This window comes from Scyliorhinus torazame, chromosome 1, assembly GCF_047496885.1.
Source record: "Scyliorhinus torazame isolate Kashiwa2021f chromosome 1, sScyTor2.1, whole genome shotgun sequence".
In the NCBI taxonomy this organism is placed as follows: domain Eukaryota; kingdom Metazoa; phylum Chordata; class Chondrichthyes; order Carcharhiniformes; family Scyliorhinidae; genus Scyliorhinus; species Scyliorhinus torazame.
The window spans coordinates 423,256,653-423,272,215 of NC_092707.1; the positions used below are offsets into that span (position 1 = coordinate 423,256,653).

At 62.3% G+C, this 15,563-nt stretch overlaps 1 protein-coding gene across 3 annotated transcripts in view; it reads left to right on the forward strand.

Annotated features, from left to right (window-relative positions):
* adcy3a (adenylate cyclase 3a) overlaps nucleotides 1-15,563 on the forward strand; it is a 459,057-nt gene that overhangs the window by 19,331 nt on the left and 424,163 nt on the right. For all 3 annotated transcript variants that reach the window (XM_072515495.1, XM_072515496.1, XM_072515491.1), the window contains 4 exons: nucleotides 1,374-1,504; nucleotides 4,869-4,980; nucleotides 6,257-6,384; nucleotides 11,135-11,293. In XM_072515495.1, the coding sequence (XP_072371596.1) occupies nucleotides 1,374-1,504; nucleotides 4,869-4,980; nucleotides 6,257-6,384; nucleotides 11,135-11,293 (530 nt within the window). The remainder of the gene's footprint in view (nucleotides 1-1,373; nucleotides 1,505-4,868; nucleotides 4,981-6,256; nucleotides 6,385-11,134; nucleotides 11,294-15,563) is intronic.

The window sequence follows — 15,563 nt, forward strand, 5'->3', positions numbered from 1 at the left end:
GTAGGTACACCCGCTGTGCTGTTAGGGAGGGAGTTCCAGGATATTGACCCAGCTACAGAGCTCTCTCAAAGTGTCTGTTTTTTGTTACCTGATGATTGTTTTAGAAACCTTACCCAATGATGTTTAACTGACCGCCCTGTCGGTACTGGATTACACTTCCTTCAATAAGGGTGTCACATTTGCCAGTCTCCAATCCTCCGGCACCTCTCCGCCGTATCTAGGGAAGTTTATGGAAGATTATGACAAGCCCTTGTCCCCACTCCCATTCTCTTTTGCAACCAAGGCTTGAAGCCACCTGACCCAGGTGACTGATGTATCTTTGGACTAACAGTCCCAAATAAATGGATTTTGAAGGATGTGGGTTTAATGCAAGGCCCGCGGAGGTTTATTAAATACCACCTCACTGTACGCGGTTTGGCCCCCAAATAGCCGCAAAGTCACTGAATGATGTCTCGCATGTTATTAAAGAGATATTGCCCACATATATAACAGTGATGTACCGCTCCTGATGGAACCAACTTCCCAGCCTCTCAATTCTCACCCCATCCATTACCTCCACAACCTCCACTCCTGATATTTTGTCCAATTTTCTTCACTTGTCAACAATGATACAAAATAGTCAATAAATAATCTCGCTCTGCAGCTAAACGTTCCACCTCACCGTACACTGTGCCCATCATTTCAATCTCCTCCCACCCCCCTGAGTACACCATTGCCCATATGCTCCCTGCGTTATTCCTGTCCATTCTCTCTGCCTGGACTCTGGTCCTCAGTTAAATCGGCTATTCATTGGCATAGATTACATAGAACATACAGTGCAGAAGGAGGCCATTCGGCCCATCGAGTCTGCACCGACCCACATTAATCCCTCACTTCCACCTTATCCCCGCAACCCAATAACCCCTCCCAACCCTTATGGACACTACGGGTAATTTAGCACGGCCAATCCACCTAACCTGCACGTCTTTGGACTGTGGGAGGAAACCGGAGCACCCGGAGGAAACCCACGCGGACACGGGGAGAACGTGCAAACTCCGCACAGACAGTGACCCAGCGGGGAATCGAACCTGGGACCCTGGCGCTGTGAAGCCACAGTGCTAACCACTGTGCTACCGTGCATAAATCATGATGATTTATTTTTCCAATTCAGGGGCAATTTAGCACGGCCAATCCACCTACCCTGCACATCTTTGGGTTGTGGGGGCGAAACCCACGCAGACACGGGGAGAATGTGCAAACTCCACACGGACAGTGACCCAGAGCCGGGATCGAACCTGGGACCTCAGCGCCGTGAGGCAGCAGGGCTAACCCACTGTGCCCCCCCCCTCTTTTAGTGTCGGAGCCCCCCCATCACCATGTTTCTTCTTTTTCAGGAACGTCTCCTTCTGTCTATTCTACCAAAACACATTGCAGACGAGATGTTAAACGATATGAAAAAGGACAAAGAGTCAAAGGAGCTGCAACAGTTCAACACCATGTACATGTACCGACATGAGAGAGTCAGGTACAGAGAGACATGTACCGACATGACAGTAACATGTACCGACATGAGAGAGTCAGGTACAGAGAGACATGTACCGACATGACAGTGACATGTACCGACACGAGAGAGTCAGGTACAGAGAGACATGTACCGACATGACAGTAACATGTACCGACACGAGAGAGTCAGGTACAGAGGGACATGTACCGACATGACAGTGACATGTACTGACATGACAGTGACATGTACCGACATGACAGTAACATGTACCGACATGAGAGAGTCAGGTACAGAGAGACATGTACCGACATGACAGTAACATGTACCGACATGAGAGAGTCAGGTACAGAGAGACATGTACCGACATGACAGTGACATGTACCGACACGAGAGAGTCAGGTACAGAGAGACATGTACCGACATGACAGTAACATGTACCGACACGAGAGAGTCAGGTACAGAGGGACATGTACCGACATGACAGTGACATGTACTGACATGACAGTGACATGTACCGACATGACAGTAACATGTACCGACATGAGAGAGTCAGGTACAGAGAGACATGTACCGACATGACAGTAACATGTACCAACACGAGAGAGTCAGGTACAGAGACATGTACCGACATGACAGTGACATGTACCGACATGAGAGTCAGGTACAGAGAGACATGTACCGACATGACAGTAACATGTACCGACACGAGAGAGTCAGGTACAGAGAGACATGTACCGACGTGACAGTAACATGTACCGACACGAGAGAGTCAGGTACAGAGACATGTACCGACATGACAGTGACATGTACCGACATGAGAGAGTCAGGTACAGAGAGACATGTACCGACATGACAGTGACATGTACCGACATGACAGTGACATGTACCGGCATGAGTCAGGTACAGAAAGACATGTACCGAAATGACAGTGACATGTACCGACATGACAGTGACATGTACCGACATGACAGTAACATGTACCGACATGAGAGAGCCAGGTACAGAGAGACATGTACCGACATGACAGTAACATGTACCGACACGAGAGAGTCAGGTACAGAGACACATGTACCGGCATGACAGTGACATGTACTAACATGACAGTGACATGTACCGACATGAGAGAGTCAGGTACAGAGAGACATGTACCGACATGACAGTGACATGTACCGACATGAGAGAGTCAGGTACAGAGAGACATGTACATACATGCCAGTAACATGTACCGACACGAGAGAGTCAGGTACAGAGAGACATGTACCGACATGACAGTAACATGTACCAACACGAGAGAGTCAGGTACAGAGAGACATGTACCGACATGACAGTAACTTGTACCGACACGAGAGAGTCAGGTACAGAGAGACATATACCGACATGACAGTGACATGTACCGACATGACAGTGACATGTACCGACATGAGAGAGTCAGGTACAGAGAGACATGTACCGACATGACAGTGACATGTACCGACATGAGAGAGTCAGGTACAGAGACATGTACCGACATGACAGTGACATGTACCGACATGACAGTGACATGTACCGACATGAGAGAGTCAGGTACAGAGAGACATGTACCGACATGACAGTAACATGTACCGACACGAGTCAGGTACAGAGAGACATGTACCGACATGACAGTGACATGTATTGACATGACAGTGACATGTACCGACATGAGAGAGTCAGGTACAGAGAGACATGTACCGACATGACAGTGACATGTACTGACATGAGAGAGTCAGGTACAGAGAGACATGTGCCGACATGACAGTGACGTACTGACATGACAGTGGCATGTACTGACATGCGATACATGTACCGACATGACAGTGACATGTACCGACATGACAGTGACATGTACCGACATGAGAGAGTCAGGTACAGAGAAACATGTACCGACATGACAGTGACATGTACTGACATGACAGTGACATGTACTGACATGAGATACATGTACCGACATGACAGTGACATGTACTGACATGACAGTGACATGTACTGACATGTGAGAGTCAGGTACAGAGCAGAGACTGAGGGAGAGGAATAGAGCGCAAACACTGGCAGAGAGAGAGATGGAAAGAGAGAGAAATAAAGATGAAGCTGGGTTCAAAGGTGGGGAGAGAGGGAGGGCCATTGATAGACGTTTGGGTGTTAAATCCAGATTGAGAAGAGGTTTCTGCAGCTTACCCGATGCCACCCTGGGGTGAGGGACGCTGTGTTAATCAGATGCTGGGTGTCGTGGGCGTTCCGGGTCCTGGTTGCTAATGCTGGGATGCGGATGCTGGGCAGGTCACTTGGTGCTGGATGGGAGGTCCTGTGACGAGAGAGAGTAAATCCGCTCCATATTCTCTGGTGTTTAGAAGAATGAGAAGTGGTCTGAGTGAAAGTTACAAATGGGGGGTTTGATTGGGGAGAGGGGATGTTTATCCTGAGTGGGCGGAGAATCGAAAACACGGGGTCACAATCTCTGGATAAAGATCATTTAGGATTGAGCTGGGGGGAAAAGGGTTAGGAATCTTTGGAATTCTCCAACCCAGAGGGTTTGGCTGCTCCCTGGGTACGCTGGTGGGGTGGGGTGGGGTGGGTACTGGGTGGGGTAGGGGGATGGGGTCCGGGGGGGAGTGGGATGGGGGTGGGGCGGGGTGGGTACTGGGTGGGGGAGTGGGTGCTGGGTACGCTGGTGGGGTGGGGTGGGGTGGGTACTGGGTGGGGTAGGGGGATGGGGTCCGGGGGGGAGTGGGATGGGGGTGGGGCGGGGTGGGTACTGGGTGGGGGAGTGGGTGCTGGGTACGCTGGTGGGGTGGGGTGGGTACTGGGTGGGGTAGGGGGATGGGGTCCGGGGGGGAGTGGGATGGGGTGGGGTAGGGCGGGGTGGGTACTGGGTGGGGGAGTGGGTGCTGGGTACGCTGGTGGGGTGGGGTGGGTACTGGGTGGGGTAGGGGGATGGGGTCCGGGGGGGAGTGGGATGGGGGTGGGGTGGGGCGGGGTGGATACTGGGTGGGGGAGTGGGTGCTGGGTACGCTGGTGGGGTGGGGTGGGTACTGGGTGGGGTAGGGGGATGTGGTCCGGGGGGGAGTGGGATGGGGGTGGGGTGGGGTGGGGGGGGGAGTGGGTGCTGGGTACGCTGGTGGGGTGGGGTGGGTACTGGGTGGGGTAGGGGGATGGGGTCCGGGGGGAGAGTGGGTGTTGGGTGGGATGGGGGTGGGTTAGGGTGGGTACTGGGTGGGGTAGGGGGATGGGGTCCGGGGGGAGTGGGATGGGTGTGGGGTGGGGGAGGGGTGGGTACTGGGTGGGGGAGTGGGTGCTGGGTATGTTGGTGGGGTGGGGTGGGGGCGGGGTGGGGGTGGGGCTGCAGTAACTGTGTTTCTCTTGCCCTCAGCATTCTCTTTGCGGATATTGTCGGTTTCACTCGGTTATCATCGAGCTGCAGCGCTCAGGAACTGGTGAAACTCCTCAACGAGCTCTTCGCTCGCTTCGATAAACTGGCAGCGGTGAGACTGTCCTGATGGTACACACTCACTGTGCACACACTCACTGTGCACACACTCACTGTGCACACACTCACTGTGCACACATTCACTCGCAGCACATACTGTGCACACACTCACTGTGCACACACTCACTGTGCACACACTCACTCGCAGCACACACTCACTGTGCACACACTCACTGTGCACACACTCACTCACAGCACACACTCATTGTGCACACACTCACTGTGCACACACACACTGTGCACACACTCACTCGCAGCACATACTGTGCACACACTCACTGTGCACACACTCACTGTGCACACACTCACTGTGCACACACTCACTCGCAGCACACACTCACTGTGCGCACACTCACTGTGCACACACTCACTGTGCACACACTCACTCCCAGAACACACCCACTGTGCACACACTCACTGTGCACACACTCACTCGCAGCACATGCTCACTGTGCACACACTCACTGTGCACACACTCACTGTGCACACACTCACTCGCAGCACACACTCACACTGCACACACTCACTGTGCACACACTCACTCGCAGCACACACTCACACTGCACACACTCACTGTGCACACACTCACTCAGCACACACGCACACTGCACACACTCACTCGCAGCACACGCTCACACTGCACACACTCACTCGCAGCACACACTCACACTGCACACACTCACTCGCAGCACACTCTCACACTGCACTCACTCTCAGCACACACTCACACTGCACACACTCACACTCAGCACACATTCACACTACTCACACTCAGCACACACTCACACTGCACACACACTCAGCACACATTCACACTACTCACACTCAGCACACACTCACACTGCACTCACTCGCAGCACACACTCACACTGCACACACTCACACTCAGCACACACTCACACTGCACACACTCAGCACACATTCACACTACTGACACTCAGCACACACTCACACTGCACACACTCATGCCAAGCACACTTTCATGTTGCACTCACGCTGAGTGCACACTCACATGGTGCAAACACACAGACACGTCACACATAATCGGCACACGTACACTGCGTGCACACTCACACCGCGCACACACGTGTGCACACTTACGCGATGCTTGCACTCACAAAGCCAACATACTCGCACCGGGCACACACTCAAGCCAGTTGCAGACTCAGACTGGGTGTAACGCGGGCTGGCAGCAGGCGGTGAGAGTGGGTAGCGAGTGAGTCTGACCTTCTGATTCTTCACAATGAGTAAAATCTTCCTCCATTCCTTAGAAATACCATCAGCTACGGATCAAGATCCTGGGGGATTGTTACTACTGCATCTGTGGATTACCTGTTAACCGGGATGATCACGCTGCCTGCTCCATTCACATGGGCCTGGCCATGGTTGACGCCATCTCGTGAGCACAATTTGACAAACCCTGGATTACCGCAGGGCCCAGCTGGGTGCTGGAAATTTGAGTGTTCATGATGTTTGAGTGCTGGGTGTGGGGATTAGCAGTGGGTGCTGGGTGTTGGGTGCTGGGTGTTGGGTGCCGGGGCTGGGTGCGGGGTGCCGGGGCTGGGTGCTGGGTGCCGGGACTGGGTGCTGAGTGCCGGGGCTGGGTGCTTGGTGCCCGGTGACGGGGCTGGGTGCCGGGGCTGGGTGCTTGGTGCTTGGTGCCCAGTGATGGGGCCGGGTGCCGGGGCTGGGTGCTGGGTGCTGGGGCTGGGTGCTGGGTGCTTGGTGCCCGGTGACGGTGCTGGGTGCTGGGTGCTGGGTGCTTGGTGCCCGGGGCAAGGTGCTGGGTGCTGGGTGCCGGGGCTGGGTGCTGGGTGCTTGGTGTCTGGGGCTGGGTGCTGGGTGCTGGGTGCCGGGTGCCGGGGGCTGGGTGCTGGGGGCCGGGGGCTGGGTGCCGGGTGCCGGGGGCTGGGTGCCGGGTGCCGGGGCTGGGTGCCGGGGCTGGGTGCCGGGGGCTGGGTGCCGGGGGCTGGGTGCTGGGGGCCGGGGGCTGGGTGCCGGGTGCCGGGGGCTGGGTGCCGGGTGCCGGGGGCTGGGTGCCGGGGGCTGGGTGCCGGGTGCCGGGGGCTGGGTGCCGGGGGCTGGGTGCCGGGGCTGGGTGCCGGGGCTGGGTGCCGGGTGCCGGGGGCTGGGTGCCGGGGGCTGGGTGCCGGGTGCCGGGGGCTGGGTGCCGGGGGCTGGGTGCCGGGACTGGGTGCTGGGTGCTTGGTGCCCAGTGATGGGGCCGGGTGCTTGGTGCTTGGTGCCCGGTGACGGGGCTGGGTGCCGGGGCTGGGTGCCGGGACTGGGTGCTGGGTGCTTGGTGCCCGGTGACGGGGCTGGGTGCCGGGGCTGGGTGCTTGGTGCTTGGTGCCCAGTGATGGGGCCGGGTGCCGGGGCTGGGTGCTGGGTGCTGGGTGCCCGGTGACGGGGCTGGGTGCCAGGGCTGGGTGCTGGGTGCTTGGTGCTTGGTGCCCAGTGATGGGGCTGGGTGCCGGGACTGGGTGCTGGGTGCTTGGTGCCCAGTGATGGGGCCGGGTGCTTGGTGCTTGGTGCCCAGTGATGGGGCTGGGTGCCGGGGCTGGGTGCTGGGTGCTTGGTGCCCAGTGATGGGGCTGGGTGCCGGGGCTGGGTGCTTGGTGCTTGGTGCCCGGTGACGGTGCTGGGTGCTGGGTGCTTGGTGTCCGGGGCTGGGTGCTGGGTGCTTGGTGTCCGGGGCTGGGTGCTGGGTGCTGGGTGCCGGGTGCCGGGTGCCGGGGGCTGGGTGCTGGGGGCCGGGGGCTGGGTGCCGGGGCCGGGGGCTGGGTGCCGGGGCCGGGTGCCGGGTGCTGGGTGCCGGGGGCCGGGGCTGGGTGCCGGGGCTGGGTTCCGCGGCCGGGTGCTGGGTGCCGGGGGCTGGGTGCTGGGTGCTGGGTGCTGGGTGCTGGGTGCCGGGGCTGGGTGCTGGGTGCCGGGGCTGGGTGCCGGGGCTGGGTGCCGGGGGCTGGGTGCTGGGTGCCGGGGCTGGATGCTGGGTGCCGGGGCTGGGTGCTGGGTGCCGGGGCTGGGTGCCGGGGCTGGGTGCTGGGGCTGGGTGCTGGGTGCCGGGGGCCGGGGGCTGGGTGCTGGGGCTGGGTGCTGGGTGCCGGGGGCCGGGGGCTGGGTGCTGGGTGCCGGGGCTGGGTGCCGGGGCTGGGTGCTGGGTGCCGGGTGCTGGGTGCTGGGTGCCGGGGCTGGGTGCTGGGTGCCGGGGGCTGGGTGCTGGGTGCCGGGTGCTGGGTGCCGGGTGCTGGGTGCCGGGTGCTGGGTGCCAGGTGCTGGGTGCTGGGTGCCGGGTGCTGGGTGCTGCGTGCTGGGTGCCGGGGCTGGGTGCCGTGTGCCAGGGCTGGGTGCTGGGGCTGGGTGCAGGGTGCCAGGTGCTGGGTGCCGGGTGCTGGGTGCCGGGTGCTGGGTGCCAGGTGCTGGGTGCCGGGGCCGGGTGCCGGGGTTGGGTGCCGGGGCTGGGTGCCGGTGCCGGGGCTGGGTGCCGGGGTTGGGTGCCGGGGTTGGGTGCCGGGGCTGGGGCCGGGGCTGGGGCTGGGTGCCGGGGCCGGGGCTGGGTGCCGGGGTTGGGTGCCGGGGCTGGGTGCCGGGGCTGGGTGCTGGGTGCTGGGTGCTGGGTGCCGGGGCCGGGGCTGGGTGCCGGGGTTGGGTGCCAGGGCTGGGTGCCGGTGCCGGGGCTGGGTGCCGGGGCTGGGTGCCGGGCCGGGGCTGGGTGCCGGGGCTGGGTGCCGGGGCTGGGTGCTGGCTGCCGGGGCTGGGTGCCGGGGCCGGGGCTGGGTGCCGGGGCCGGGGCTGGGTGCTGGGTGCCGGGGCTGGGTGCCGGGGCTGGGTGCTGGGGGTGGGGGCCGGGGCTGGGTGCTGGGTGCCGGGGCTGGGTGCCGGGGCCGGGGCTGGGTGCTGGGTGCCGGGGCCAGGTCTGGGTGCTGGGTGCCAGGGCCGGGGCTGGGTGCTGGGGGCCGGGGCTGGGTGCCGGGGCCGGGGCTGGGTGCCGGGGCCGGGGCTGGGTGCCGGGGCTGGGTGCCGGGGCCGGGGCTGGGTGCTGGGTGCCGGGGCCAGGTCTGGGTGCTGGGTGCCAGGGCCGGGGCTGGGTGCTGGGTGCCGCGGCTGGGTGCCGGGGCCGGGGCTGGGTGCTGGGGGCCGGGGCTGGGTGCCGGGGCCGGGGCTGGGTGCCGGGGCCGGGGCTGGGTGCCGGGGCCGGGGCTGGGTGCTGGGTGCCGGGGGTGGGGGCTGGGTGCCGGTGCTGGGTGCCGGGGGCTGGGTGCTGGGTGCTGGGTGCTGGGTGCCGGGGCTGGGTGCTGGGTGCCGGGGCTGGGTGCTGGGTGCCGGGGCTGGGTGCCGGGGCTGGGTGCTGGGTGCCGGGGGCTGGGTGCTGGGTGCCGGGTGCTGGGTGCTGGGTGCCGGGGTTGGGTGCTGGGTGCCAGGGGCTGGGTGCTGGGTGCCGGGGCTGGGTGCCGGGGCTGGGTGCTGGGTGCCGGGTGCTGGGTTCCAGGTGCTGGGTGCTGGGTGCCGGGTGCTGGGTGCTGCGTGCTGGGTGCCGGGGCTGGGTGCCGGGTGCCAGGGCTGGGTGCTGGGGCTGGGTGCTGGGTGCCAGGTGCTGGGTGCCGGGTGCTGGGTGCCGGGTGCTGGGTTCCAGGTGCTGGGTGCTGGGTGCCGGGTGCTGGGTGCTGCGTGCTGGGTGCCGGGGCTGGGTGCCGGGTGCCAGGGCTGGGTGCTGGGGCTGGGTGCTGGGTGCCAGGTGCTGGGTGCCGGGGCTGGGTGCCGGGGCCGGGGCTGGGTGCTGGGTGCCGGGGCTGGGTGCCGGGGCTGGGTGCTGGGGGTGGGGGCTGGGGGCCGGGGCTGGGTGCTGGGTGCCGGGGCTGGGTGCCGGGGCCGGGGCTGGGTGCCGGGGCCAGGTCTGGGTGCTGGGTGCCAGGGCCGCGGCTGGGTGCTGGGTGCCGGGGCTGGGTGCCGGGGCCGGGGCTGGGTGCTGGGGGCCGGGGCTGGGTGCCGGGGCCGGGGCTGGGTGCCGGGGCCGGGGCTGGGTGCCGGGGCTGGGTGCCGGGGCCGGGGCTGGGTGCCGGGGCCGGGGCTGGGTGCTGGGTGCCGGGGGTGGGGGCTGGGTGCCGGGGCCGGGGCTGGGTGCCGGGGCCGGGGCTGGGTGCCGGGGCCGGGGCTGGGTGCTGGGTGCCGGGGGTGGGGGCTGGGTGCCGGGGCTGGGTGCCGGGGCCGGGGCTGGGTTGCCGGGGGTGGGGGCTGGGGGCCGGGGCTGGGTGCTGGGTGCTGCGTGCTGAGGGCTGGGTGCCGGGGCCGGGGCTGGGTGCCAGGGGTGGGGGCTGGGGGCTGGGGGTGGGGGCTGGGGGCCGGGGCTGGGTGCTGGGTGCCAGGGCCTGGGCTGGGTGCCGGGGGTGGGGGCTCGGGGCCGGGGCTGGGTGCCGGGGGTGGGGGCTGGGGGCCGGGGCTGGGTGCTGGGTGCTGGGTGCCAGGGCCGGGGCTGGGTGCCGGGGGTGGGGACTCGGGGCCGGGGCTGGGTGCCGGGGGTGGGGGCTGGGGGCCGGGGCTGGGTGCTGGGTGCTGCATGCTGAGGGCTGGGTGCCGGGGCCGGGGCTGGGTGCTGGGTGCAGGGTGCTGGGTGCTGCGTGCTGGGTGCCGGGGCCGGGGCTGGGTGCAGGGTGCCGGGGGTGGGGGCTCGGGGCCGGGGCTGGGTGCTGGGTGCCAGGGCCTGGGCTGGGTGCCGGGGGTGGGGGCTGGGGGCTGGGGCTGGGTGCTGGGTGCTGCATGCTGAGGGCTGGGTGCCGGGGCTGGGTGCTGGGTGCAGGGTGCTGGGTGCTGCGTGCTGGGTGCCGGGGCCGGGGCTGGGTGCTGGGTGCCGGGGGTGGGGGCTGGGTGCCGGGGCTGGGTGCCGGGGCCGGGGCTGGGTGCTGGGTGCAGGGTGCTGGGTGCTGCGTGCTGGGTGCCGGGGCCGGGGCTGGGTGCTGGGTGCTGCATGCTGAGGGCTGGGTGCCGGGGCCGGGGCGGGGTGCTGGGTGCAGGGTGCTGGGTGCTGCGTGCTGGGTGCCGGGGCTGGGTGGCGGGGGTGGGGGCTCGGGGCCGGGGCTGGGTGCCGGGGGTGGGGGTTGGGGGGTGGGTGCTGGGTGCCGGGGCCAGCTCGCTCACAGGTCTCTCTCGTTTAGGTATGTCCGGGAGAAGACTCAGACAGAGGTGAATATGAGGGTCGGTATCCACACGGGAACGGTGCTTGGCGGAGTCCTGGGCCAGCGAAACTGGCAATATGATGTCTGGTCGACCGACGTGACGCTCGCAAACAAGATGGAGGCTGGCGGCATTCCTGGGTGGGCATTAAGACCATAAGTCATAGGAGCGGAAGTGAGGCCATTCGGCCCATCGAGTCCACTCCACCATTCAATCATGGCTGATTTCTACTCCATTTACCCGCTCTCGCTCCATAGCCCATAATTCCTCGAGAAATCAAGAATTTACCAACTTCTGTCTTAAAGACACTCAACGTCCCGGCCTCCACTGCCCTCTGTGGCAATGAATTCCACAGACCCACCACTCTCTGGCTGAAGAAATTTCTCCTCATCTCTGTCTAAAGTGACTCCCTTTTATTCTGAGGCTGTGCCCCCGGGTCCTAGTCTCAGGCAGCACGGTAGCATTGTGGATAGAACAATTGCTTCACAGCTCCAGGATCCCAGGTTCGATTCCTGGCTTGGGTCACTGTCTGTGCGGAGTCTGCACATCCTCCCCGTGTGTGCGTGGGTTTCCTCCGGGTGCTCCGGTTTCCTCCCACAGTCCAAAGATGTGCAGGTTAGGTGGATTGGCCGTGATAAATTGCCCTTAGTGTCCAAAATTGCCCTTAGTGTTGGGTGGGGTTGCTGGGTTATGGGGATAGGGTGGGAGTGTGGGCTTGGGTGGGGTGCCCTTTACAAGAGCCGGTGCAGACTGGATGGGCCAAATGGCCTCCTTCTGCACTGTAAATTCAATGATTTCTCCCCTGCTAATGGAAACAACTTCCCTACATCCACCCTATCTAAGCCATTCATTATCTTGTAAGTTTCTATTAGATCTCCCCTCAACCTCCTAAACTCCAATGAATATAATCCCAGGATCCTCAGACGTTCATCGTATGTTAGGCCTACCATTCCTGGGATCATTGCGGGCAGCTGGAGAGAAGCTCTGCCCCTGGACTGGGCAACTCTCACCCATAACAAACATTCAGCTGGGTGAGGCGGGGGGGGAGGACATTACCAGGGTGCCCTCTCTGCCACGTTAAAGCACCCACCCTGAGCTGCCAGCAGTTTGATGTGGGGTGAGTGAGGCCACTTCATACTCAACCTGAGTGCGGACTCTGGCTGGAGGGGTTCAGCTACAGGTCACCCGAGGCGGGGGGGATTCTCTCAATGACCATTTTCACATGAGCTGTCCCCGCGCCTCCGCCCCCCCAACTAAGTCTTGACCCCCATGTGCCCCTTCTGCCCCAAATAGATCTCCATTCACATGCTCGCCCCCTGAGACGGCAGCCTCCCCTCCGCGGGCTCTGGGATTGAGAGAGTGTCGCCTCGGAGTGAAGCTCCACTGCAACGTTCACTCGGTACTCTGACAGTGCAGCACTCCCTCAGTACTGACCCTCTGACAGTGCGGCTCTCCCTCAGTACTGACCCTCTGACAATGCGGCACTCCCTCAGTACTGACCCTCTGACAGTGCAGCACTCCCTCAGTGCTGACCCTCTGACAGTGCAGCACTCCCTCAGTACTGACCCTCTGACAGTGCGGCACTCCCTCAGTGCTGACCCTCTGACAGTGCGGCACTCCCTCAGTACTGACCCTCTGACAGTGCGGCACTCCCTCAGTGCTGACCCTCTGACAGTGCAGCACTCCCTCAGTACTGACCCTCTGACAGTGCGGCACTCCCTCAGTACTGACCCTCTGACAGTGCGGCATTCCCTCAGTACTGACCCTCTGACAGTGCGGCACTCCCTCAGTACTGACCCTCTGACAGTGCAGCACTCCCTCAGTACTGACCCTCTGACAGTGCGGCTCTCCCTCAGTACTGACCCTCTGACAGTGCAGCACTCCCTCAGTACTGACCCTCTGACAGTGCAGCACTCCCTCAGTACTGACCCTCTGACAGTGCGGCACTCCCTCAGTACTGACCCTCTGACAGTGCGTCACTCCCTCAGTGCTGACCCTCTGACAGTGCAGCACTCCCTCAGTACTGACCCTCTGACAGTGCGGCACTCCCTCAGTACTGACCCTCTGACAGTGCGGCACTCCCTCAGTACTGACCCTCTGACAGTGCGGCACTCCCTCAGTACTGACCCTCTGACAGTGCGGCTCTCCCTCAGTACTGACCCTCTGACAGTGCAGCACTCCCTCAGTACTGACCCTCTGACAGTGCAGCACTCCCTCAGTACTGACCCTCTGACAGTGCGGCACTCCCTCAGTACTGACCCTCTGACAGTGCAGCACTCCCTCAGTACTGACCCTCTGACAGTGCGGCACTCCCTCAGTACTGACCCTCTGACAGTGCGGCACTCCCTCAGTACTGACCCCGACAGTGCGGCACTCCCTCAGTACTGACCCTCTGACAGTGCGGCACTCCCTCAGTACTGACCCTCTGACAGTGCGGCACTCCCTCAATACTGACCCCGACAGTGCGGCACTCCCTCAGTACTGACCCTCTGACAGTGCGGCACTCCCTCAGTACTGACCCTCTGACAGTGCGGCACTCCCTCAGTACTGACCCTCTGACAGTGCAGCACTCCCTCAGTACTGACCCTCTGACAGTGCAGCACTCCCTCAGTACTGACACTCTGACAGTGCGGCACTCCCTCAGTACTGACCCTCTGACAGTGCCGCACTCCCTCAGTACTGACCCTCTGACAGTGCAGCACTCCCTCAGTACTGACCCTCTGACAGTGCAGCACTCCCTCAGTACTGACCCTCTGACAGTGCAGCACACCCTCAGTACTGACCCTCTGACAGTGCAGCACTCCCTCAGTACTGACCCTCTGACAGTGCAGCACTCCCTCAGTACTGACCTTCTGACAGTGCAGCACTCCCTCAGCACTGACCCTCTGACAGTACAGCACTCCCTCAGCACTGACCCTCTGACAGTGCGGCACTCCCACAGTACTGACTCTCTGACTGTGCGGCACTCCCTCAGTACTGACCCTCTGACAGTGCAGCACTCCCTCAGTACTGACCCTCTGACAGTGCAGCACTCCCTCAGTACTGACCTTCTGACAGTGCAGCACTCCCTCAGTACTGACCCTCTGACAGTGCGGCACTCCCTCAGTACTGACCCTCTGACAGTGCAGCACTCCCTCAGTACTGGCCCTCTGACAGTGCAGCGCTCCCTCAGTACTGACCCTCTGACAGTGCGGCACTCCCTCAGTACTGGCCCTCTGACAGTGCGGCACTCCCTCAGTACTTACCCTCTGACAGTGCAGCACTCCCTCAGTACTGACACTCTGACAGTGCGGCACTCCCTCAGTACTGACCCTCTGACAGTGCAGCACTCCCTCAGTACTGACACTGTGACAGTGCGGCACTCCCTCAGTACTGACCCTCTGACAGTGCGGCACTCCCTCAGTACTGACCCTCTGACAGTGCAGCACTCCCTCAGTACTGACCCTCTGACAGTTCAGCACTCCCTCAGTACTGACCCTCTGACAGTGCAGCACTCCCTCAGTACTGACACTCTGACAGTGCGGCACTCCCTCAGTACTGACCCTCTGACAGTGCCGCACTCCCTCAGTACTGACCCTCTGACAGTGCAGCACTCCCTCAGTACTGACCCTCTGACAGTGCAGCACTCCCTCAGTACTGACCCTCTGACAGTGCAGCACACCCTCAGTACTGACCCTCTGACAGTGCAGCACTCCCTCAGTACTGACCCTCTGACAGTGCAGCACTCCCTCAGTACTGACCTTCTGACAGTGCAGCACTCCCTCAGCACTGACCCTCTGACAGTACAGCACTCCCTCAGCACTGACCCTCTGACAGTGCGGCACTCCCACAGTACTGACTCTCTGACTGTGCGGCACTCCCTCAGTACTGACCCTCTGACAGTGCAGCACTCCCTCAGTACTGACCCTCTGACAGTGCAGCACTCCCTCAGTACTGACCTTCTGACAGTGCAGCACTCCCTCAGTACTGACCCTCTGACAGTGCGGCACTCCCTCAGTACTGACCCTCTGACAGTGCAGCACTCCCTCAGTACTGGCCCTCTGACAGTGCAGCACTCCCTCAGTACTGACCCTCTGACAGTGCGGCACTCCCTCAGTACTGGCCCTCTGACAGTGCGGCACTCCCTCAGTACTTACCCTCTGACAGTGCAGCACTCCCTCAGTACTGACACTCTGACAGTGCGGCACTCCCTCAGTACTGACCCTCTGACAGTGCAGCACTCCCTCAGTACTGACACTGTGACAGTGCGGCACTCCCTCAGTACTGACCCTCTGACAGTGCGGCACTCCCTCAGTACTGACCCTCTGACAGTGCAGCACTCCCTCAGTACTGACCCTCTGACAGTTCAGCACTCCCTCAGTACTGACCCTCTGACAGTGCTGCACTCCCTCAGTACTGACCCTCTGACAG